Raw genomic sequence first — 24,955 nt, forward strand, 5'->3', positions numbered from 1 at the left:
AAAACTGTAACAAAAATACAGACGAGTATAAAGTTAATGGCAAGTAGGTAGAAAAGATTGAATGTAAAAATGTGCAGAAATTGGACGTCAGGTATCAGCTAGACTAGAACACAGACAAAAATGGATCACAGTAATAGCTATTCATCGTGACACAATGAGGATGTCACACTGAAAATAATATATTTAATCATCTAAAATAATTAAGACACAATGGATTTATTTTATGCTTCACCCTTAACATTATAATTTTTTCACCAGTGATTTCACAAAAAGATTCAAGTTATGGAGAGGTTGTGCCACCCACTCATGACCTGATTTAGGACATAAGAACTGCATGCTGGTGTCCAAGTACAAATTTCTGCTCATTGACAGTAGTATTTGTTCAGAAGTTCCATCCCAGTTCACTTCTGATATTCATATTTTGCCTTATTTTGAGTAACAATTTCCTCTAAAGCAATTAGATTTTTTCCCCCTAGCAAATCTGTACTATGCTTAGTTTTTTGGGTTTTTTTTTGTTTTTTTTTCTAGAAGATAAAGTCAGACAACTCCTTTTAACATCACACAGGCTGCTATTTCGAGAAGCATTTTTCCCTTGTCATCATTCCCCACCTTAAAGGCAGCAGGCATTATAAACACCATCAAAGTGTTTTCTCTGGTGCTGCAACTGCCCATGGCCCGGGCAATGAGGGCCATGGGCAATTAAGCCATGGGCCACAAATACAATGATGTTGTATTTGTGTAACATATTAAGAGTGTTTGAGGAGTGCAGGAAGCTGTTGATATCCTCAGTAGCATGTGACACAGGGACACACTCTCCTGACGAGGCCACAGAAGTCACTGAAGGCAGATGTGCACAGCACTCCCCGAAACAGTATCTCACCAGGAACATAAGCTGGCCAGAAAGTATGCATCCTTCAAAGCAGGTGACTGACCGTGTTAGTTCAGCACATTTCCCATATTGCTGACTTTGGTGGAATTTTTATCTAACTTCAGCCACAAATTAAAGCTGATTGCAAGACAGCAGAGTCTGCAGCACCTGACAGCAGTGAAAGCATCCTCTGCATCCTCAGAGAGTAAGTCCACCTGTGGCAGAACTGCCTTCATTCCTCTGCTACAGTTTGCCAGCAGAGATAAACTGGGCTGTCTGCCTTAGGAAAGCCACTGTATTTACTCTGAACAATCCAGGCAATGAATCACAGGCACCCCGTCAAGGAATCTTCTCAGCCCTACCATGCAGCAAGGAGACAAAAATCTGAGAATGAAAACCATGTATACTGAAAACTAATACTCATTATACCTGCTTTAATGATCCTTCTCCTCCTTTCTTAAAAAAAATAAGGCTGATGAATATGCCAAGGGCAGATTCACAGCAAGAAAAATCTCTGTATGCTACATTGATCATTGATTGCTTATTTGCTGGCTAGCCTGGGGAATGATTTACATACACACCCCCCTGCATGGGTCATGATAAGAGAATGCACACACATTCTCCTGTCATCTTCTTCACAAGTGGTGCTGGAGGTGTGCATATCATGTGTGTGTATTTTTTGTTTCCCCTGACAGGGCATTATTTGAACCTGGAATTAAACAAAGCCAAAGGATGACATGGCTACCTCCATCATATTCACTTGGTGTTTACCAGTATCAGTGCTAAAGAAAACAATAGTACTCCATCTCTTTATTCTGAATGCTCTGTCACAGAAAAAGAAGGGCATATCCTCTGCAGAGGTCAACCCAGAGTCTGCATAAATTGCCCAGTATGAGTTCAGAAACAAAATAATTAAGAGACAAATAGAGTATTCTATTAAAAATGGGGATTTTATAGCAATTATTTCTGTAATACACAGAAAAAGGTTTTTCCATTGCTGACTCCTGGCTGCTTGACACTTTATTGCAACAGAAGTGCCAGAAAAGAAAGACAAAATTACAACCTCGACGATGCCACTGGAATTATTGCCATAAAACAGAAAAAAATATTGTCTACCCTGCACATCAATGTTACAAGCAAGTATCAACCATTCTCTTCAGATGTCTTAGAAATATAAGTGATCATCTGAAACTCACAATTACCTGGATCTCTTTTCAGACCAAAGCTGACTATTCTCCAGTGCTGCAGAGCCACAATAAATGACTCAAAAAATAGCAATGTAATCATTCCTTGCACAAGCCCAGCGGTAAAAGTATAGAACAAAATGTGGTTTATTAGGCCAGCTGGCATGTATACTTTGTCTTTCTGAAGCCTGCATGCACCCTTTTTTTGCAGCCTGACTCACAGTCAACCAGTTTATTTTTAATTTAGCTCTGCTGGGGACGAACTTTCCCAGATGTACTGAATTGCAGAAGTTCATACCATGCCTTGAATATTTTCTTTTAGGAGATTAATCTGGCTTTGGACCAAAACAAAGCAGGAGCACAAATCACATATAGTCACATACCAGTGCTTAAGATGCTGTGCTGAAAATCTTGTAATGGAAAAATATTGTTGAATTTCAACCTAGAAGTTTTATTAGGAAACAAATTGGTAATTTTTAAAGCAAACATCAGGGAAAAGGTTCTACAGGATAGATGGCAGAAGTGGTCCATTAAATCCCCTCTCCCAACTCATCCCTTCCAAATATGTGTAATATTGAACATTTGAGAAAGCACAAAGTGTCAGGAAAGCAAGAGACCATAATGCTGTAGATACCAGAGGCATGAATGAACAGCTCAGACTCCCCAGTGTGCAAGCTTTGGGTAACCTCTACAGGACTCCCTCCTCATTTGCAGGTTTCTTGGGGGAATATCTTTTCAATGTCTGAAGACTGTGTTCAAAGCCATGTGGGTGAAACTACACTCCATGTAAGAGAGGTGCTAGCTGATGTAAACTGGAGACAAACACATGCAAAGGTCACTTGCAAGGGAGATTCCTGTTGGCTCTGTGCTCCAGTCAGAGCCCCCCACTAAAAGGCAGCACACTCCTCTATCAAACAGCACTGCACTCCCAGTTCTCCATCATCTGTCAGCTTGCTGAACCTGCACTTGCCCCATTGTCCAGGGTGCTAAACAGGACTGGACCCAATACTGTCCCCTGGGGCATTTTAGCATCCAGCTCAGCTAATCTCTGGAAACCAGCAGTTCAGCCAGTTTTCAAGCCACATCACTGTTATTTCTTTAGACCCAATTTCTTCAGTAGAACAGTGGTAAAATCCATATTACAATTGAGCTCCAAGGATTTCCACGGCTCTGCCCTGATTCAGGAAGGCTATGACATCAGTCAGTTGCTATTTCCTCACCATCCATGGTGACTAATCAGATCACCAATTTCCCCTTAGAAATGGTTTCCAGGAGGATTTCCTCTATCACCTTCCCAGGGAACAAGGCAAAGCTGACCTTATTCAGATCTTCCTTGTGGTTCATCTTGAAGTGATATTTTCTTTCCTCCAGCCCTCAGGAATCTCTGCTGGTTGTCATGATCTTTCAGAGATAATCTAGAGTGGATTCTAAGATTCTAATCTAGAGTCACAATCTACATGTTGAATACATAAACAGAAACAATGGATAATAATGTACTCACAGAATAGTTTCCCTCATTCCCCTAAATTCTGACAGCCATGTCAGTTGATTAAATAAACTCTACAAAAGTCTTTATAGTTAGTGAAATTAATATGAACAAGATCAGTTGTGTTTCTTCATGTGTTTGAAAGCCCCTAGCAGGCTACAGGCACTGTAAGAAACAGTCACTGTAAGAAATGAGAGAAATAAATATTTCCACCACATCTATAGAGCAGTTTACAGATTTATACCCTCACTTTTATTTACCATTTGTGCATTCATAACTTTCTTTTTCTCTGAAAAAAAAAAAAAAAAAAAAAAAAAAAAAAAAAGCCTATATTATTTTGATGCCAATAAGTGGAGGAAACTACCTGGAAGCTATTTTTTCTTGGAAGCATTCATTTGACCTTTTCTGAATTAAAGTTTGCATATATTTTATTAGTATATATAGCTGTGTAAACTGAAGGATACAGTTATCCAGACAGGCATTTCAAAATATATCTTACCTGTAAAGCAAAGACAAAAACTGTATGCAGATCTTAGCAATGCATATATAAAAGATAAATATTTATATTTGAAGATACATATATTTATTTTATATACTTGGATATATACATGCATGTCTGTGAAGACAAAAAAGATGTTGTACACACCCATTAAAAAAAACAAAACAACTACAAACTGCCGAGAGAATTATTACTCCCATGACCTATGGGCAATGAAAGTTCTGAATGGACTTTGGTAGGAAGTTGTACAAGCATGAAAAATGTTTGCATTTACCTTAAAATGCAATACTCTCTGTGTGCAAATTTGTAAGAGCCTTAACAAACTTGCCCATGGGTAGATAAATATAGCATTTTCTACTTAGGAATTACCTTTCTGTTTGGGAATTTTTCAAAAATAGCTTTAAGAAATATCAGTATGTTCTGCTTCTCACAGGAACAGATCTTTTAAAAACTAATGTGTGGGAAATTCTTGGGCATCCAATAATTTATTTTAAAAACATTACAGTGTTCATCTCTCCCCTCTCCCATTTGTTTGCCCTAGCTGTTTTAGGCAAGGAAAATATAAAAAATTTACTACTATTAAGCTGTGCCTCTGGGGTGTCCATTACAATGCCACCCCTTCCCAACAAGCTTAGGAACTGTAACATGAAAAAAGGGAAAGAGATTCTGCCTTTAAAACAGTGTCTTGCAAATGCCACAAGCTGATACTTGACTGCAGTTTTGGTAGCTCATATACTGCTCCTTTCTCATCCTTGCAGAACACAGAAAGGTGACATAAAGAGTGGTTTATCTACAGGACCTGTTCCTATCATAAGGAAGAGAGTGCAGTATTATCTTAGTCTCAAAATAGTGACCTGTAAGAATCACAAGGGAGCTGGCATTTATCTGGAAAACAGAGGAGTTTCTACAGACACACAGGATGTACAGATGCACACAGAAGTGCCTATTTCAACATCTGCCTCCAACCAAAAACGCTGCGTAGTTACAGCCCCATAAATCTGCTTTGGTCTGGTTTGATGTTGATAAATCAAGGGCAAGTGACACCATTTTCTCACAACATGCGAAAGACTGAAAACATTGAGGAGTAAGTACTGGAAACAGCCCTGCTGATCTTCCATCAAGTTACCATACAATGCATAAAAAAAAAAAAATAAGGAAACCTAATCAATCACCCATGCAATTGAGTTAAAAGCAGATTAGAAATGAATATTCCTGACTGATGGAGCTCTACAAAACTGCTGTTTTCAAACCAACAGCAGAACCTCTTCTTTTTTAATAAGCACGATTGGCTTGGAGTGCTTTGTCAATGTGACAAACCTTTTCCACCAGAAGTGAAGCATTTATTCAAATGATAATGAAAGTGAATGTAATTTGTAGTGGTGCTGAATCAACTTTTCAAGACTGTAATTTGCATTTCTATAAAACTCTGATTCTTTCAATATGAAATATATTTGAACAGGCTTTTCAGACTAAACAAATTGATACACTGTTTTTTCCATCAATTCAAAAGCATTTTGATTTCTTTATGTGAGGTAATTCTAATAATACTGAGCAGCTTTTTGTATTTACATTTTCTTCAACTAGAGAACAGACTCAAAATTAATTAAAATTATCTACAGCTCTTATAGTAAACCATTGTTATTCAAATAACACAATTTCCACAAATCAATTTTTCATATTATTCTACTAATGTAGATTAATCTCTTATTTACCATAACTGACCAGGGCTTCTAGATCTTAACTTTCAGTGATGTAATAGTCTTCCTATAATCACTAGCAGGCACCCAGATGCCAAATTCTCCCATTTTCATTCCTCCATGACACTCCAAAACCCATAAAAGAATATAAAAAATTATATTGAGAGTATTGTTGCTATTTATTATATAAATAAATATATTTTTTTATATTTTTCAGATGGTCATGTCTGAAACTAAAGTACTGGATTCAGTGTTGGTCTTCCCAACTCAGATGATGCATAACTGAATTAAATGGATCCAGAGCTGGAGGCATAAATTTTTTCCATTTGAGGAGCAGAGATAAATCTGAAGCTGTCGGGTTAAGATGCAGAATGACAGAGCTACTCAGAAAAGAAAAAAAAAAGTCCCTTTTATACAAAGGACATGCAGTGAAACTGAGACACTAATAAATTGATTGTTCAAAGCCATCAACATACCAAATTGCTAACTGTATAAATATGCAATGAGAACATCAATTTTTACATAACAGAAAATAAAAGCTGCAAGCATATGACTTTGTGGGAGCCATAAAACTCAAAGTTGAGTTACAAGCAGGTCATCTCATATCTGCTGCTGTAAGTGTTCTTTTATTCTTCTTTTTAAAAAACTCAGTTACAGAATAATGGACCAAATCAGTCTATTTAGTACAATTCATCACTACCTAGACCTGCAACTGAATTTGTCCATCTAAACAGGGTATTTGTGAGTCAGATACATTTAAAATTATCTCTGGCATGGTGTTGACCAAGGTTTTAAAAAGCACGAAGTCTTCAGATATAGGCACCTGATATGCTATCTGCTATAGACACTACTTTAGCCAAGCATGGAGCCTGACAGAGTATTTCTATCCTTAACAGCACAGAAGTATTATCATCTGGGAAGCAGCATCAGCAAGGATACAGCATAACATTCAGAAAAATCATGCAGTGTGTATTTTCCATAGGGTTTATGTGACAACACATCCTTGTATAGTAACAGTAATTGTTATTAGGCCACATAAAATATTACTGCTGGAAAAGAATTTGCATTACATTCATGGCAGTTTTCAAAAAGATGGCATTTTCAGAGTATGAAATACAATACAGTAACTAAGAGCAGTGAGACACTGGTTAATGGAAGAGTTACATCAAACCTGCATCAGTGCCACTAACTGCAGCATTCCATGCAATCTCCTGCCCTGGGCAGCAATATGAATGAGGGCAAAGAACAAGCAGGAAACTGAAGAACACCTAACAAGCAGAAATGTTTGGTTTTTGTTTTTTTTTTTTTTTTTTAATTGAATATATTGGAATAAATATCCTCCTTAAGTTTAGAAAATTTAGTAAAACCCACCCTGTATGCTTTTCTAAAAGAAACACTGAGTCATAAATCAACATTATCTAATTACAGAGAAACACAACACAATTAAGAAAAACAGAGCTTGTACTGCAAGCCTTTTCCATCTCCATGATTCCTGTATCTCAGAAGTCCTCCATGTTCAATGTCACCTAAAGAAACTTCCTCCTCAGGTAACACACAGTGATGTTTGCTGGAGTTATTTGAGCTTTGGGCTTTGCACCATGCAGTTATAAATTTATAATAACCTGCAACCATTTTTTGTGGTTCTAAGAGATCATAATAAAGCTCACATGCTTAACTAAGGATTCACCACTAAATCACCCAAATATTTTAGTTTAGGAGATTGATAAAGGAGAGGAGAAATGCATGGATACCAGCTGTATATCGACCCTGTCAAATGCAACATACACAATCAGAAAAGGAGACTCAGCTGTCAGTATCCCAAAGGGTGCCACACAGTAACCTGCAGTATTACCAAAATGGTCACTGCAACTCCTGGACTGTGGGATGTAAGCCTGAAAATGAATACCTGTAAGAGATATGGGGAAAGCTGAAGCTAGCAGTCAGAAAACCATTGCTTTTCCTGTCATCTCCAAGCACTTTTGAGTGGAACAGAAAACCCTAAGATGAGAATGCACATGATATAGTAAGTGCTTTTTCCAAACAAACCCCAGCCAACAGAAGGTAAAGATTTATCTTTACTATTCCAAAACTAGTAGATTTTACTTTCATTAATAGTTTTCAAAAATATGTAAAGCTGATTCATTGATGCAAAATGTTGACATTTGCATTATGTTCATCATTTCCATGAATTTAAAACTTGAGTACTTTTGAAAAAGAAGCACTTCTGTCCTCTTTTATGTGCTAAAGATTAAAAAATGTAGTTTGCAATTACTGTAAGCCACCTCTCTCTATGGAGTTTTTTCTGTAGAGATTACATGACAGAGATTGATATAATCACTCTGCTGAAGAACTCCTGCACAAAATTTTAGTTGGTATCTTCCAAGGTTACTTAAATAATCACTGCACAGATTATATCATAACCTTATTTCCAGGAACTTCATTGGAATGTTTCTTCTTTAAACACATGATTTTATTCTAAGTGATCATCCTAACTTTTCAATTTTTAAAAAATTACCTACCAGTTAATTAATAATCACTAGAAAACAACAAAAGCTGCAGCAAGTGATGTGCTTCTGATTATGTGTAAGTCAAAACAAAACAACAATTCCCCCCAGGAAATAAATAATGATTTGTCTAAACATTCAGTCACATTTCATGTTTATCTTTAAAGGTCTAAGTATTACTTGGAATTGAGGAGACAACATGGATGTTTAGAAGTTAGAAAAAGCAGAAGGAAGATAGTAGGGCTCTGAAGAAAAGACCTATCTGTACTCCAAATGTCCCTTGTTAGAAAGACAACCAGACACTTCACTAATTTGCTTTCAGCCACTTTATTTTGCAGTGGGTGACCATATGTAAGGGCAACTACTTTCAAAACACTGTATTTTCTATGTCTTCAACTTAAGATTGATTTAATAATCTGCGAAAGTATTTACCAAGCAATATTCTTCCATCAACCAAATTCAATGCAATTGGTGAATTTTCTCATAAATTAAGCCACAAACATTTCAGAGATGGGAGTGAAAACAATTTCAAAAGAATTATGCAGGAAGATCTAATAAGCATTAGGATGGCGTGTTGCAAATTTTGGGACAGGATGTAATGATGTGATGGAAAAGCTAATGATTTAAAGAGAACTTTGGAGCTGAAAATTTTCAGTAACCTTTCTGTGCAACATTCTGGACATTCATTCCTTTTGGCAGTTACTGTCATTGTGCAAGAAGAAAAAATGCAAGCAGTCTCAGGAAGTATCTAGGAAGTGTTCAAGTAAATATTGGCAAATCAGTAATGTATTTCATGATGCACAGATCAGTGTGTAACATATTTACTCTGTAGCTTCTTTATGTATATATTACAGGAAAAGATACATGATAAAATGTCAGCATACAATTATGCTCCTACGAGTGCAGAAGTTTTTAGTTTATACAGCAACCCAATCTTAAGATGAGAAAATCAAGGCACTGAGACAGTCCATTATGAAATTTCTCTAAAAAACCATACACTTCAAAGGCCAGCCTGGTTTGTTGTCATTTAAAAGGTTTCATGTTCCTGTTGGAAAGGTCAATAGAGAAAGTTAACCTTTGTGTGACTACTGACAGAACTTTTGGCAGTAACTTTTAGTCAAAAACATATGTGTAAAAGGAAGTATTTTGCATTACAAAGAAAAGCTAAATATTTAGCTCCAAACATCCTGCAAATATCGTTTTGCTTCTCGAAGCATGGCCAGGGTTTTCATTGCTTCCAATTTGTCAGCTTCCATTTCCATGCTTAAAATGTCTACTATGGCATCACTTACATCATCAGCCATGCGCTTCTTATCTCTGAAAAATAAAAAATAGAGGAGGAAAAGCATGACTGTTTATTTTTCCATTTATCAATAGCTTCAGAGGCAGGACAATATAGGAAAGAATCATTAAAAAAATCCCAAACAAAAATATAGCTTTTATATGGTACAGCACGATTCTGAGTTTTCCTGTAGCTGAGCATTGACATTAACTAGGGTTTCTCTCAATCAAACACTACATAGTTTTCAGCATGCTGTAATTCATAAGTAAAAAACTTTGCAACCCTAGTTGAGCTGGCAGGGAATAATTGGTTTCTTTAAGGAAGAATTGGACCTGCTGAATGAGTTTTGATTCCTATATCACTACACAGTTCCAATATTAAAGAGAAAAAAAAAAAAAAAAATTGGTACCAAACCCCTCACTTATTAATAATGCTATTTTCAATATGAATAGCTGGCATTTAAACCTGCAGGAGAATGCATTAACATTGGGCCCTATATTCAGTTTGTCCATTTATCAACAAACTTTCTAAAAATCTTGAACCTCCAGCTAAGTTACCATCCACAAACAAAACCTCCCACCATAAAATTTATTACTATGACAGAGCTTTAGCATTCTTGAGCACCTAAACCTGGAACACAAAAGACTGCTATTGTCTCACAGATGAGCAGTTTCTCATCCCATCTAGTCATATATCTCATTTTCTAAGGAGAAATCTACTGGCTTGAAGCCTCCTATAATTTAATTGAATACAGAACAAGAAAAGGAAAATAAATAATAAGCAACTAAATCAGTGGAACTGTGTGGTTACTAGCTGTATTTCCAGATTATACAGGAAAAAAGTGGACACGGATGACAGTCTAGCTCTCCAGGAAGGCTCTTTCAGCATCATACTGGTCCTTTCTTTCAAATAGCTCTAAGTCTTCCCAAAACCTCAAACTTCTGAACAGTCAGTTTCCACTCTACTCACCCACATATATAGAAGTAACCTCTCTCTTTCAGCAGGATTCTGGCAACTTCCTTAGCACAAAGCCTAAGGACATCTTGCACATATTTAGGTGGGGCCACTTCCGCAGTTGAAGAGTCTCTTGAGAAACAAACCTTAAGATGAGTTAAGGTTCCATTTTCAAGAAAACATCGGAGCTCATCTCTGAAAGGTAGTAAAAACCTGTTAGCAATGGCTCAGAGATGAGCATTCCCTCATGAATACAAAATGGATGTTAAATAGTGAACTTGCCTGAACAAATAGTCTCGATCCTGATGCCGACAACCAAAAAACAGCCATGTTTCTCCAAATTCCCAGTCTGTATGCTGTTCTCTGAGCTTCTGCCTAAAGAGAAAAAAAAAATCCAATCCTTTTTTATCAAGTGCAGAATCTGAAACATATATAATTTAATTTTCATTTTAAGTAATATTTTCAAAAAAACTCTGGATTAGCAGAAACGTTAAACAATTTAGGTAAATCAAAGTCAAACCCTCATTTGATTTTCTTGACTACTCACTTTCAGACCAGCTCAAGATCAATCAACTTCAATTTTTTTTTTTTTTTGCCACAGTTTGATATTGGAATAGTCAAGACTGACACATCCAAACATCTCAAAAAATAATCCAGACTGATGAATAAGGTAATCACTACCTTTTATCCTTCATTGGAAGCTATGTAAAACCACCTGGGAAAGCTCAGCAGTTTTAGAAGGCTTTCCATTTAGCTGTAGATACCTGCTAGATATTATGAATAACAATTTATTAACTACCACATCATCTGAAAAATTATTTCATTTCCTTGAAATAATGCTGGAAGTATTATTTTAAAGGAGTTTTAGCTGCTATTTTCTAGTTACACTGAGAGAGAAATATTTCATTTATACTTTAAAATAAAATAAAAAAAACTTGTGAGAGGAAAAGGTATATTTGAGAATCAAAATTAAGGAATACACAATGATTTGGCTAAAGGAAAGCACAGAGTTAAAAACATCATGTCAAAATTTCAATTTTCTCTCAAATAAAATATTTTGAAAATTTCTATAGGACCCAAGAAACTCCATTACCTTGCTGGAACTAATGAGTCACGCTGGAATATATGTTGGTTACCTTTAAAACTTAAATCATTCCCACCCAAATACTTCATTCCTCCTGCTCTTCTTTTCCTCAGAATGATCAAGGTTTTACATATTCTTGGTGATGTCACTTTTTGAATAAACATCTCTTTGCCTTGCAAAATTATGAAGAGATCCACTTTCCTTCACACACAAACTCCCAAACACCAAGACTACTGCTGAGTTGAAGGTTCTGGTGCCAAGCTCCTTATCTTAAAACACCAAAATGTAAACCACACAGAAATAAGAGAATATGGGAGAAGACTTGACATTCACCATGCCTTTTAATATAAATGCCATTTCTCAAGGAAGCAGATCGAATAACAAACTTAAGCCAATCAACACTTTATAAAAACTATCATACTCTTACAGGACTTTCACCAGCAACACAATCAGATAAACAATTTAATTTCTTATTACTATTTCTGCAATTCACCCAACTTCTCATATATTTACTATGAGTAGTAAATACAGTCAGACAAAAATACAAGTTTTACTACTTTGAAAAACAAATAAATACACAAACAATGCTTGTTTAAAATTATTAAGACTTCTTATAATCAGCATACCACCATTACAAAAAGAAAAAAAAAATTAACTGCATTAATACTCAAACCCTCAGGCTGTATTTCTCCTCAACATAAAAAGGCTGCTCTCCAGCTAACAACTTGGTACATACCTATGTTGTAGGAAACCAATAAATGGTGCAATTCCTGTTCCTGGACCAACCATAATGAACGGCACAGATGGGTCTGCAGGTAAGTGGAAAGCATTGTTTGGACGAGGAAAAATAGAGATCTAAAATAAAATTAGGAAAAATATGGGTATTCTCAAGCAGTAAAAACACCATGACATTTTTAGAACTTTCAGGATATTTACACAGCATATGTACCACACACCCTTCCAAATCCTGAGCTTCAGAGTTCATCTTTAATGCCACACAGACATTTAGAAGAAAAATCTCACCGAAGTCTCTGGAGGAAAAAAAAAAATCCAACAAAACCACACCATATTTACAAACCTATTAATCCATCTGGAGGACTGATGAAACCACACACACATGATTTGCTGAATATGAAAATTGATTGCACCACAAATTTGGGGAATAGTGATACAGAATTCATATAAAGTTTCGTGTTGGCATTCAAAAGGAAGTAAAGCTAGTTTATAGCTATCAAGGGCAACTCAACCTTTTTTCACATTGTGGGAGGTCAGGATTTGTTTATAGTGAATTGAAGCCTATTGGTAAAGAGCCTGCTTTCTTAATTTTCATGAAAGTTTGACATGATTTCCGAAAGTACATGGGTGAGGGGAGGCACATAACAGCTCAAAGATCTTGGAAAATGTTTTATATAATCCCAGTAATAAACAGTAATTCTAATTTTCATATCTGTGTCAGAAAGAAAGTCATATTTTCATATGAGCTCCATACCTATCCTCTGAGACATGGCCAACATAATCTATAGAAAACAAGAGATTACTATTTTTAATTCAGAAAGATTATTCAAGACTCAGCAGCAGCCATAGCAGAGCTGCATACATTAAAGTCATAAGCAAATATCTAATTTGTTTTGCACATTTATTATGAAAGGATTTGAATTTACTTTCAAGTTTAACAAAGGAGAAGGGCACTAGACCAAGTCATTTAAACGTTGTGGAAATCTGAATGGTTTAGCACTGCTAATTTTTTTATACTTTAATTTACTACAGATATAACGTTAAAGAGCATTGTTTTCCTAGTTTCATGATGATAAAAAAAATAGAATAATTCTTGCTGGTGGGGAACAATACTTATATATATATACTTCACACCACACTTGAGTTAGGAGTTTATTTACCCTATTAATGATTCCAAACTGGTCATTCTTTTAAAACAGACTGCAAATGGTAAACACATTTATACTGTAAAGTGTATTCAATTAATCTAATATATTTTTGCATAAGATCACACTCATCTGTTTTGTATGGTTATCCCATATATTTCTGCAGTCTATGCGCATTGCTGCCCATTTATCTATGCTGAATTCTAGTTTGTGCAGTAGACAAAATAATTTCTAAACTTTATCCCGACTCATTTTGTAATAATTTTTTTCTTTTAGCCACCTCTTTTTCTTGTTTGATCTTTAATTTATTTCAAATCAATTATATTTTAAATAAAGAGCAGATGTGAACACTGAAATAAGATATATGATGCACATATTAATCTTCGCATTAGTTTTAAAAAATGAAGATAACTTGTATGGTGTTTTTCCCCATTTTGTCTGACACCTTGAATGATTGGCACAGTTTTCTTTCAACCAAATTCTATTCTTGTTTCCATTTTTCATAATCAAATATAGATTAGGCTGCCAGTAGTTCTTTTTGAGAAAAGACATGTATATCACACATATCAATTATATAGTAGAATTCCTATCTTTTAATAATTAGATTAGACCTAGTGACTTTGAAATCGATTAATTACATAGAATTTCTGCCACAAAATGAAATGAGGGGAAAAAAAATAATGAAGTACCTTCTCCCAGTAATATCAACTGTGCCAAACAATCACTGATACACATCAGAAAAAAACACAGAGGACTGTCCCCTAAGTCATATTCAGTAACTTGGCCTTTGCAAACTCTGGAAGACCTGACAAGAAGTGTGAGTTTTACAGTTTCTCCCCTATTACCTGCCACTGTTTCCTGGAAATGACCAAGTGCCTCTCTCTTGTGATGCAAACAGTCATAACCATTTAATTACACAGTGGTAGTTTAGTCCATGAAAACATCCTTCAAGAAACACTTAGAACTACAGAGGAGTGGAAAACAACTCTGGCCTTTCAGCAATGGGAAATTTCACAATTTAGGTAGGCATAGATAAGTAAAATTTAACTTTAGTGTTTAGGAATCAAGTTCAGGACAAGTTATACAGAAGTAGGGTCGAACCGCAAAATTAAGGTGCATGCTCCAAACCACATGCACTACATCACAGCAGCGAACAAAGAAACCTGCAGTTGTGTCAGACATGCATAGATTTAACAGTTAATAATTTTAGAGCTAATATTCATACCTTTTCAGTAGAAGTACTTTCTCCTTTTGTATCCTGAGAGTTTTTACTGGGGTGCAGTAGAGGTGCAACTAACTCAGCAAGCCACCCTGTACATACTCCTTTCCGTGAGATTGGTCTAGAGGGACTGGCAGGGAACTCCACAACATTAAATACAAAGCACAGCCTTCCTGGTTGATATAAGTTTGAACTGCAAAAAAAATATTAAAAACCAAAGTAAAACCTGAGAGACAGCTGTACAATCTTGCAGCAGGTCTGTTTGCAGCCCAAACCATTTCAACTGAATCAAGATTCTCAACGTTCAGCTAACTGCATAGTATTTATATTTGGTTAGAAATTGCTTTAAGGCTGGACTCAAAGGCCAGCGTCTACAGAAGGGAATCTGAATTCCTACCACATTTACCTGTGTGTGAGCTTGTTCTTAAGAGTTTTACCAAAGGCTTGTCACACACTCAAAACAATATTCTTTGAAATAGTCAATGTTTTTTTGCAATAGGGTCACAACTATGTTTTCTCCTTCTTCCTCAGATTCTAACATACACAAGCATATTTGAGGAAAACCCCATACCTAAATAACTAAGAAGACACAATTTGAATATTTCATTACCTTGAGACAGAGTAGGATCTGGCTTGTAATTTAGGAAGATGTTCTAAAGAACAGAAAAAAAAAAACAAAAAAACTATCACTTATTTGATTCACCCCAATGAAGATATTGTATAATGAATGTTTACACTATAACAGATTACAAGTTATTTTAATTTAACCGTAATTTTATTCCAGTAACGTTCAGTGATTGTGGTTTAAAAACAAGCAATTAAAACCTGAACTCTATTTTGAATGGGTTTTAGATTTTGTGGAACATCAATTAGAGATCCTATACAATGAGACCATAACAGTTAATTTATGGGGTTCTTGGTCAAACAAAAGTGACTGTAAGGTATAGAGAAGAGATGCCAGTAGCTAGCAGATGAGGTGAAGCTTGAAATTTAATTTTCCTCACCTTTCCACTATAAGCTCAAAAGCTCTCACAATAGAGATTGCTTTATTGAAAGTTTCCTATATATAATGTCCTAGAAGCAGATGTGTCAGCTCAGTTTCAAACCACTGATTACCTATGTGAAGTTTTGAAATCTCAGCTGAAAAAACAAGACACAGGAGTTCATGGGGTATTTTTTGAACAAGCAACCCCCTATATATCACACACACACACATTAGTATCTATGTATGTACATAAGCAGAACTACTCGTTTTGCCAGTACATGCACACCCTGACATATTTTAAAGGTGCTCTTCTACACGAGAGGTTTTAAAGCATTTAAAGGTGCTAGTTGCTAGGCGGAGTTAAGAAAAGGTAGTGCAGTGAAATCCCTTAAACAAGACAGTAAACCCCTTCAGCAATTTTTGGTAAGGATGGACAAAATGACTGCAAGAAGACAGAAAGCAATTACTTTGACTCATATTATGAAACATATTGAGAAACTCTGGATTTTAATTTGAAAAGTAACTGCCAGCAATTTCAGATGTATTTGACATAGTTATAGCTATAGTCCCATCCTTTCAGTATTTTATATCAGGAACCCAGTGAGTGTGTTAGACAGCATAAATACAGATATGCTGGGAAGACCATTCAGTTTTAACAGGTAAAAGTGCAAGAAAAGAACATGTAGGCAGAGAAATTAGGAGTTGTAAAAATATGTCTTTTTCAATTGTAAGCAATTGATGAACTGATTCATAAAGACCCTAATCCTGCAAGCACCTTATGCTTACTTTTCATGTACAGGAGTAATGCAGTCAAAGCATTGGTATGAACCTAAATATTTGCAGAAAGAAAACCAAAGACTATGAACTATAGAACAGAGCTTTGCTCCCCAACAAGAATTTCAGCTTGATCACTATAGAAACTATATTCTTAAAGCAGTTAACTGAACAGTTACTCCCTTTTCTTTGGGAATTGAACATTTAGTCTGACGCATTTTCAGAAACCGAATCTAATTAAATCTAAATCAGTCTTTTACCAATTAACAGGCTAAGTGAAGGCTTGCAGCTTGGAAAAGCATGAAGTAAATCCAGGAGGCAAACATTAGAATCTCTAATAAAGCGAGTATAATCAGAGGCTCCTTGTCTGCTGCAAAGCTCTTGAAGCCTCCGTTTTTCTCCTGCATCACTGGTACATTCTACAAGAGCTCGCAAAAATGCCTGTAGGGAAGAAAGGAAAGAGTAAAGGCTAAAAAGACTTGTCAATTTGGGAAAATGATCACAAACCTGGGGAAAACTTGGGTTGCCTGGGGACAGGAATTAGGTTAATGGATAATAAACTTTATTTATCATATTTTTTTATTGCTCTTCTAATGTCTGCAACAGGTTGGCACATCAGAAAATCCTACTTTTCCTATTGAGCAAGGAAGAGACAAAAAAAACAGGCACAAGTCATTCCCCCCAAAATTCCAGGTTTTTGAAAGGTGTTCTTATTGCCCCTATTTACACTTTAGTTAGGCAGCTCCATAACACAATTCAAGACAAAACACCGTTTGCTAGGGTACAGAAGCCAGGAAACAAATAACAAAAATCTTAGAAGAGGTATGACTATAAATAAAGTATGGTATTAAATGAGTCATATTAATGTTGTTGTGGTGTTTTATTCTATACTTTATGCCTACACACTGGTAAACTTTTCTTAAAGGAAAGTTAAATTGAGCATTGTAAGATAAAGTGAAGATCAGATGTAAGTAGTTACAAGGTTTTTTTTTCAAAAAAGGAAGATGGAAATAGACACAGTGCATAAAAGAAAAGTGATAGAAAACACCAAATGCAATCAGATGACACATTCTACACAAAGGAATACTTGGAAAATAATGTGTGCTCAACCATAGAGCTTCCAAACAATAGTTTTGAGTGAGTCACATAAAGCACATTTTAGGCTGAAGACTTAATACAGCAGACAGGTTATAAAAACTGGCTTCAGTGATATTCCCCCAGCCAGTACTCTCTGGCTACCTTTATTGCTGAGACAAATTTTCAAAAACATTAAATGCAGTTTTGAAAAGGTTGAAACAACAGGAATATTCTCTTCTGCTGCAAAATCCAGTAAATTGAGTAAAAAGGTCCTCCCAAAAACTGATTTCCTGCAGAGACCTGATCACACAATCGTTCAGCTTCATCTTTCACATAAAGTTATCTTTAAAATATGTTTTGACAATACCAGAAATACAGATTCATTTCCAGTTAGAAGCTTTGATTTTTTTACATGCACAAAATGAAAGGAAAATATATACATGTTGTGAGTACAAACACTAAAAAAGCAAAAATCTTCCTTTAAATACTGCTATGTTACAGAAATGTTAAAGTAAAGCTTTAAAATTTCACAGATTTCGTATAATATTGTGAGTTGGAAGGGGCCCACAAGGATCAACAACTCCAGCTCTTAAGTGAATGGCCCACACAGGGTTACTAGCACCATGCTCTGACCAACTGAGCTAATGTAAAGGACACTGTGGAACATTTGCATACAGCAACATGTGTACTTTAGCAACAGAACTTGACAGGTGTGGCTCCCTGTGATAAAAAGACTGTTTACTTTAAAAACAAGTTTTTAAAGTAAATTAGCTAAGTTCAGTCAGTCTTCCCAGTTATCTGGCACCAAGTTATCTAATACTTTTCTACTTCCAGACTAGTCATGAATCAAGATACCGCAGAACAGGAATGTCTGCCAGATAAACTACAAGAAGTGACTTTTCTCAGAGTAAAGTAGAAACAGTAGCATACAAACTGACAATCCTTATTCACCAAGAGATACCATAACTACACACAAAGCAAAGACAGATCTGTAAGAGACCATATAGCATAGAATTTCTGATTTTTCTTTAGAAGAAAAAACACATAAACACCTTTTTGGGAATTGCTCTTATTTCCAGACACCAGGTTAGAATGAATTTGAGAGTGCTTCTTTCAGGGATGTGTTGTGGACGAGATGCTCCTAGTTCAGTGGGAGAAAAGAGAACAAAAACAAAGTCAAATGTGCATCTATTAATATACAAAAGTGGCATCACACATCTCATACTTAATGGACAATGTGTGCAGCCCTCAAAGGTGCAGGGAATCTCACAGTGAGAACTGATTTATCTATAAACCAGAACAACGAAGAGCCCCCTACACCACCCTGTGGAAATAAAGACACAACTCAGCAGCACCATTAAGACATCAACTGCAATACAAGAAAAGAGTAATTCACACAGGTCCAGCTGGCAGTACACAGACACGCTTTGAACCTGAAGCCACTCCTTCTGAAGTATGACATCATAAGACTCAGCAGAACACATCCATAGACCTGCAAGTCCATTAAAAGGCACCTTGCAACAGCACTAAGGCTTGTCCTTGAGTGCAGCCCTCTTAGGATGTAAAACAGATTGACATGCAGTGTTGTGCAACGAGATTTTACTTTCAAGTGAGGGATTGTAAGGTTATATGATTAAAGCCTTATCTCCACAAACATGAAGGATCACAGTCTAAGAATGAGATGGATGACTGCCAATGCCAGGCTGCAGTTCCCAGTCAAGGGCTCATCTACTCATCTACAGTAAAACCAGCAGCAGTGCTCTTATGCATCCTCTTTTTTTAACACATCACTGTGAGTTCCAATATGCCTTCATGAAAGACAGCTGTGTTCCCCCATACTAACAGTGAAAATATTCAAAAGTATGTACACCAACTCCTACCAACACGGAAAGGAGCATTGTTCCATGACCAGTGCATCAAGCCATACCTTTCTTTTTAGTGCCCTGCTTAACTTTTACACAAACAAAGTCATCTCCTTTTTCAGAAAGCCCCAAAATGTGAAGAAGCTTTTCCACTTCACTGACATTGTTGGGACATATTACACAGAAGGCATCTCCAGGCTGGTACTCAAAAGCTGTATCCTGTTTTAAAACATGAAACACTTCTATTAAATCTTACTACAAACCAAGGCATTCCCATTCCTGACAACAACCTTCCTACTATCGTGCTTACAATAAGTCAAATATTTTTACTTTGCACTAACACTTTGCTGTTTTGAGCACATCAGAAATGAAGTAGTCATGTTTTCTTTTCAGGCTTAACCTTACTAATTAGAAAAAGTCTTTCCTTATCTGGTTTAAATATTTGGACACTCTTTAATGAGAACTGCTGAGCAGCCCAAACAGAAGGAAAATAAATACGTATTAAGAGGTTGTGTTACATAATCAGCCCAGATCATTCATTACTGATGTTCTACATTTTCTGGTTTGAGAAGAGCAAAGAAATTAAGTCCTCATAATTAATGCAATTAATAGCTACACATCATCACTAAAAGAAAAATTGCTAGTTTAACTATTTGATGAATTGTAACACAAATGACCAGAATTGCTTTTATTTTTTGGAAGACAGGAAGAAAAATAACCAGACAAGAGCACAGTGAAAATTCAAATCTTAAGACCTAGATTCTACTTAGCTGCCTGAGATTCTTGTGTGCAACTGCTCAAACTGTTGTGTGCAACTGCTCAAACTGTTGTGTGTAACTCAAGCTTCTGCCTGTTAAAGGAACATGCAGAATTATACTTGCATCATCATATTTCCCTTATGCACCAGGTGAGTGACCTGCATACAGAGACTGGCAAGAATGTTAGATGAAAAATGCAATAAAATGCTTAAATTTTCAGTGGGTGCTGATGACAGAATGCATATATACATACAAACACATGCTAAAACCCATGTTGCTTAAAGAATCAGTTGCTTAAAACTTAATAGAATATATTTATAACTGAGATTTAGAGATGTCTCATGTATATTGAAACAGATTAGGCTAAGAGAGTCCAACAAAAGATACTGCCAAAAATCACAAAATCCCAAAAGTAATATTCTATCAATTTGGGAAACCACTCAAAACCAACATCCTTTCCTTTTCAAGATTTCTTATAAAGCAATATCGAGCACTCTCTGCCTGCCTTTCATCTTAAAACCAGTATACAAAATATGATCTTCACTGGACAAACTAAACCAGATTTTTAACTGAGGGCAACCAAGGTTGACAGTTTGAGTAGCATGTTAATAAGGCACAGCAAATGAATGTCAAAGGCAGAAACAGTGCTCAAGAGCTAATAATTCCTTTTGCTTGATACTATTAGTGAAATTATTACTTGTGTAGATTACCCACCATAATAAATAGTCACAATTTACTATACAGTTTCTGAATATTCTTCAACTTGTATAAACTGAAAGATTATTCATTTGCAATATTTTCTGACTGCCTTTCTCCTCTGCAAATTCCCTTCATAAAGGTATTTCACTCAATATGATATCCGTGGAACAACAAAGAAATTAACTTGACACTTTGTTCCTGTTTTGACTTCCACAGAGTCCTATTTTTCAGCAAATAAATCAGATTTTACATTTACAAAATGTATCAGCGTAAACTGATATCCTATTGAATAGAGAATTTTTTTTTTTTTAAACAGTCCAATAAATAATTTTTCCCCCTCAGTTGTATACATAACACACATGTTTTTCACCCTTTATTTTAACCCACTAAAGAAAAAGCCATCACCAACTTACTGCAATATCAAGCTCTAAGAGCAATGCAGTCTTTATCGCATCTTCCCTAGTGAGCTGAACTGCTTTTGTAACTGGCACTTCAAAGGTTGTTCCCTCTGAGGTAAGTGAAGACAGATGCAGATTCTGAAAAAGATGACACAAAAACTTACACTAAAAATGCAAATCAGTTTCATGACATCTTACTATGACATACAAGAATTGGTGTTGGTGCAGGTTGTTTTTGAAACAATCTTAGAAAACAACTCAAAACAATAAGGAAAAACATGAATCTTCTATACACATATAATGTTTTGCTCTTTTTAAAAAATCACATCTAAGCAATAACTGGCATATATTCAATTACAAAAAGTCAGCAGGCTTGAACAGTCTAATGGGCCTACATTATTATCAAATGCAGCGAGATGCTTCATTTTTCAAGAACTGCTTTGAAAATAGCCAATTAGACAATGGCATTTATGTTAAACCCCAGAAAACTCCTGCCTAATTAAAGGATTATTAGGTGTATAGAATAGACATAAGAAGTAAGAACAGAAGTTACATCATTGCAGGTTTACAGCTTAAGGCTTTGGGGTCCATTTAGGGTCTACTATTACAGGCAACTTATAAAAGGATTTTTAAATTAGAGCTAATGAGCAAAACCCACTCTACAAGACAGCATCAAGTTGTAACATTTCTACACAGGTAAGAATGTGCCCCAAGTATGACAAATGGGCACCAAGAATAATTCCAGATCACGTACATCAAAGGCTGCCACGTAAGATCAGAATACAACCCTAACTTCTCATCACTATAAAGTTTCATTTGAGATCAATGCAGACAAAAATAAAAAGAGGCAGGAGGGATACCAAATGCCTTTAACAATACTCCGTCAAATGTAAAGGAATCATCCCACCAACAGGAAAATATTCATTAATCTGAAGATTTCCTATTTAAAAAAGGAGACAAGAGAATCACTTGAGACCAACAGTTGGAAGTTTCTTTGTTTTCTTAAGATTTTGACATGGTGATTAATAGCTTGGGCCATATTAAGTCATTGTGCATCAGCTGGACTGTTGTAATTGTCTACATTTGTATTCCCTCAAAGTCAAATTCAGGCATAATGAAATCAAGATTTAAGCTAAATTGTATTATCTTACACTTCCCAGAAATGCCTTAGACCAACTCACTATTCTGCTCTGCTATTAGTATGCAGCAACTTGCTAATTCAATCCTGAGACACAACAGCCTAAGACAAAATCATTTAAGTACCTGGAAAGATCATGTTCCAGGCCTTGTTTAAATGGCAGGGAATCTCTGTTTGGAAATATCCAAAACTCACCTTGATGAATTTCAAAACACATCAACTTCAGCTCTGCTTTGCAAAAAATATCCATACCTGCTGTTGCAATGTGAGATACCAAAAAAGGACATGAATTGTGTGATACCTGCAAAACCAAACACGACCCTACATAGAACCTACTTGTTGATGAGATCTAACCAACTATGTCAAAAATAGTTCCAAAGGAAAAAAACCCACAAACATGTATTTGATTCTTTCCAGGGCTCAAGATGACCACCCTGTTTTATATCTGAAATCCGGACTATAATCTTTAATCTGTCACTGAGTTCCAGATTAGCAGATTCAGCTTTTTCCATTTGCTGTTCCAAAGCAAACTTTTTTTTCTATATACATAAAAGGCATCAGTATTAGAACCTGACGAACTATTTCAGGGAGCAGTCTGAATATATGCTGATTTTAAGAAAACGGGCTCTTCTAAGGACTGTAGAAGCACATTCAACCCAGATATTACTCTTTAATAGAAGAGTATCTCTAAATCATAAACCTGAAGAATTTGGATTATTAAATTCAATAACTTGAGCAAAACCAACAATACGAGGTTTAAAAGAAAAGCAAAATTATCCAGTGTTTACATCCATACACCCTTCCACAACTATATTAGCTAGACTAAGTGATTCTCTCAGCACTTCCATTAACAGCCTCAACAGAGAGCTTCAGAGTCTGAGGATACTAAGGGGCTTTCATGATCATGAGCAGCCACACCAGAGATCTGGGACCAGAAACCCCACCTCAGCTCAGAACTGGTTCTTCAGCCCTGGCCACAGCTACATTACAGCAGCACTGGTCAGCAGCACAACCACAACCATGCCCATGACTGGACACAGATCCTGTTGATCCAGGCCTGGATCTTGAGACTAGTTTCTTGGTTTGGGCCAAGATTCTCACAAACTTGCCTGGTAATCTGCACTCCTGGCTGATCCAGGCTGCAACCTCCTGTTTTGCATTGCTTGGGTAGTGGGTAGCAACGCTGGATTTGTTACTATACTCAGCTCCTGACTCCCTGTCATTTAAAGAGCAGCCAGACTTCACTGCTTCCTTGCATGGATAGCTGAAACATTTACCCTCTGCAGGCAACCAGAAAAGTTTGAGTCACTCTTGCCAACTGGAGATGATTTCCAGCTCATGCTAATTCTTCTCTTAGTACAGCAGGTCTTTGTTCAACGTGGCTTCAACATGAAAAGCGTATCAGCTTTTGATCTACAGTTCATCTTCCCTTTCCCACAGCAAAATAATGATAATGTTTTCACAATGACAAGTTTCTCCATTACTAAGTATGCAGCAAGATTTTGAGCAATTTTACAGCCTCTTAGTGCATTCTGAAAGTACAAAAAATTTGATCAGAAACTTTACTGTACTCTTCACTACACTAAGATATTTACACTGTTGTAAGCCACAGAGGATTTGAATTCTTGCCTTCCTGACAGTGCAATACCAACTTACTATTTAGCTGAATTACATCTTGACATAAATGTCCATAACCCACATGGTGGCACCTACATCCAATATAAATTGACTTTTTACTTAAAATTCAAAAGCCTCCCACATTTGGGAGGCTTGCATATCTCCGTTATGTAAGCATTCACTTGCTCTTTTGAGCCTTATGTAGGAGTATACACTCATATTCCTACAAGAGCTAGAGGCTTCCATCACTCAAAGGGAAGTCCTTACCTCACCCTGGGTGTCCTGAAACTCCACCTCTATATATTCTGGTGGCAAGGCAGGAATATTAAGAGCAGACTGAGAGACAGGAGGGACAGAATGAGCAAGTGAAGGTTCTGTGTCTCTAGCTGGAGCCACAAGATTGATGTCATCCACTTTCTGTGACAGATTATCAGAACCCCTTGCTCCCTCATCTTCTAGCTTCAAGTTCTGTACTTCAGAGCTTAGCTTTAGCTCATGCACAACATGTGGAGCTGTAGAGAGAGATCTGGAAACAGCATTGACAGCATTGTTCATGCCTTCTTTCTCTTTCTGCAGTTGTAACGCTTCCTTGAGGGCAAGCCAAAGTCCATCAATCCAAGGATCAACCACTAATTCCAAACTGGGAATGGAGGGGAAAAAAAAAGAAGACATGCATGGATGAATTATTGTGACTTCCTGGACTGTTAATTTAGAAATAATGAAAGACCACAAAAGCAAAAAACACTATTCACTTTCCATTTCTAATATATATCTGCAGCTGTTATGAAGATTACTTCTTTGTCAAAAAAATTTATTTAGTTGTTACCACTATGTAAATTTATAGAGTCTAAAATGTATAATGTATATGCCCTTCTTACAGTTTCTCATTTTTATTTTTTTATATCCTGACCTTTATGACAGAAAGCTGAAGGAATGGCAGCAGAATATGCAACATTTCATTGTGCAACAGCAACATCAATAGCTTACACT

At 36.2% G+C, this 24,955-nt stretch overlaps 1 protein-coding gene across 6 annotated transcripts in view; it reads right to left on the reverse strand.

Moving 5' to 3' along the window:
- Positions 1–8,546: 8,546 nt before the first annotated feature.
- The window catches only part of MTRR (5-methyltetrahydrofolate-homocysteine methyltransferase reductase), a 28,813-nt gene continuing 12,404 nt past the window's right edge, over positions 8,547–24,955 (reverse strand). For all 6 annotated transcript variants that reach the window (XM_053957155.1, XM_053957145.1, XM_053957173.1 and 3 more), the window contains 11 exons: positions 24,233–24,605; positions 21,226–21,348; positions 19,421–19,574; positions 18,546–18,634; positions 16,677–16,857; positions 15,268–15,310; positions 14,664–14,850; positions 12,295–12,413; positions 10,757–10,849; positions 10,490–10,669; positions 8,547–9,555 (listed from right to left, as the gene is read on the reverse strand). In XM_053957155.1, the coding sequence (XP_053813130.1) occupies positions 9,411–9,555; positions 10,490–10,669; positions 10,757–10,849; positions 12,295–12,413; positions 14,664–14,850; positions 15,268–15,310; positions 16,677–16,857; positions 18,546–18,634; positions 19,421–19,574; positions 21,226–21,348; positions 24,233–24,605 (1,687 nt within the window). In that variant the 3' untranslated portion in view covers positions 8,547–9,410. The remainder of the gene's footprint in view (positions 9,556–10,489; positions 10,670–10,756; positions 10,850–12,294; positions 12,414–14,663; positions 14,851–15,267; positions 15,311–16,676; positions 16,858–18,545; positions 18,635–19,420; positions 19,575–21,225; positions 21,349–24,232; positions 24,606–24,955) is intronic.

Source organism: Vidua chalybeata, chromosome 1, assembly GCF_026979565.1.
Source record: "Vidua chalybeata isolate OUT-0048 chromosome 1, bVidCha1 merged haplotype, whole genome shotgun sequence".
In the NCBI taxonomy this organism is placed as follows: domain Eukaryota; kingdom Metazoa; phylum Chordata; class Aves; order Passeriformes; family Viduidae; genus Vidua; species Vidua chalybeata.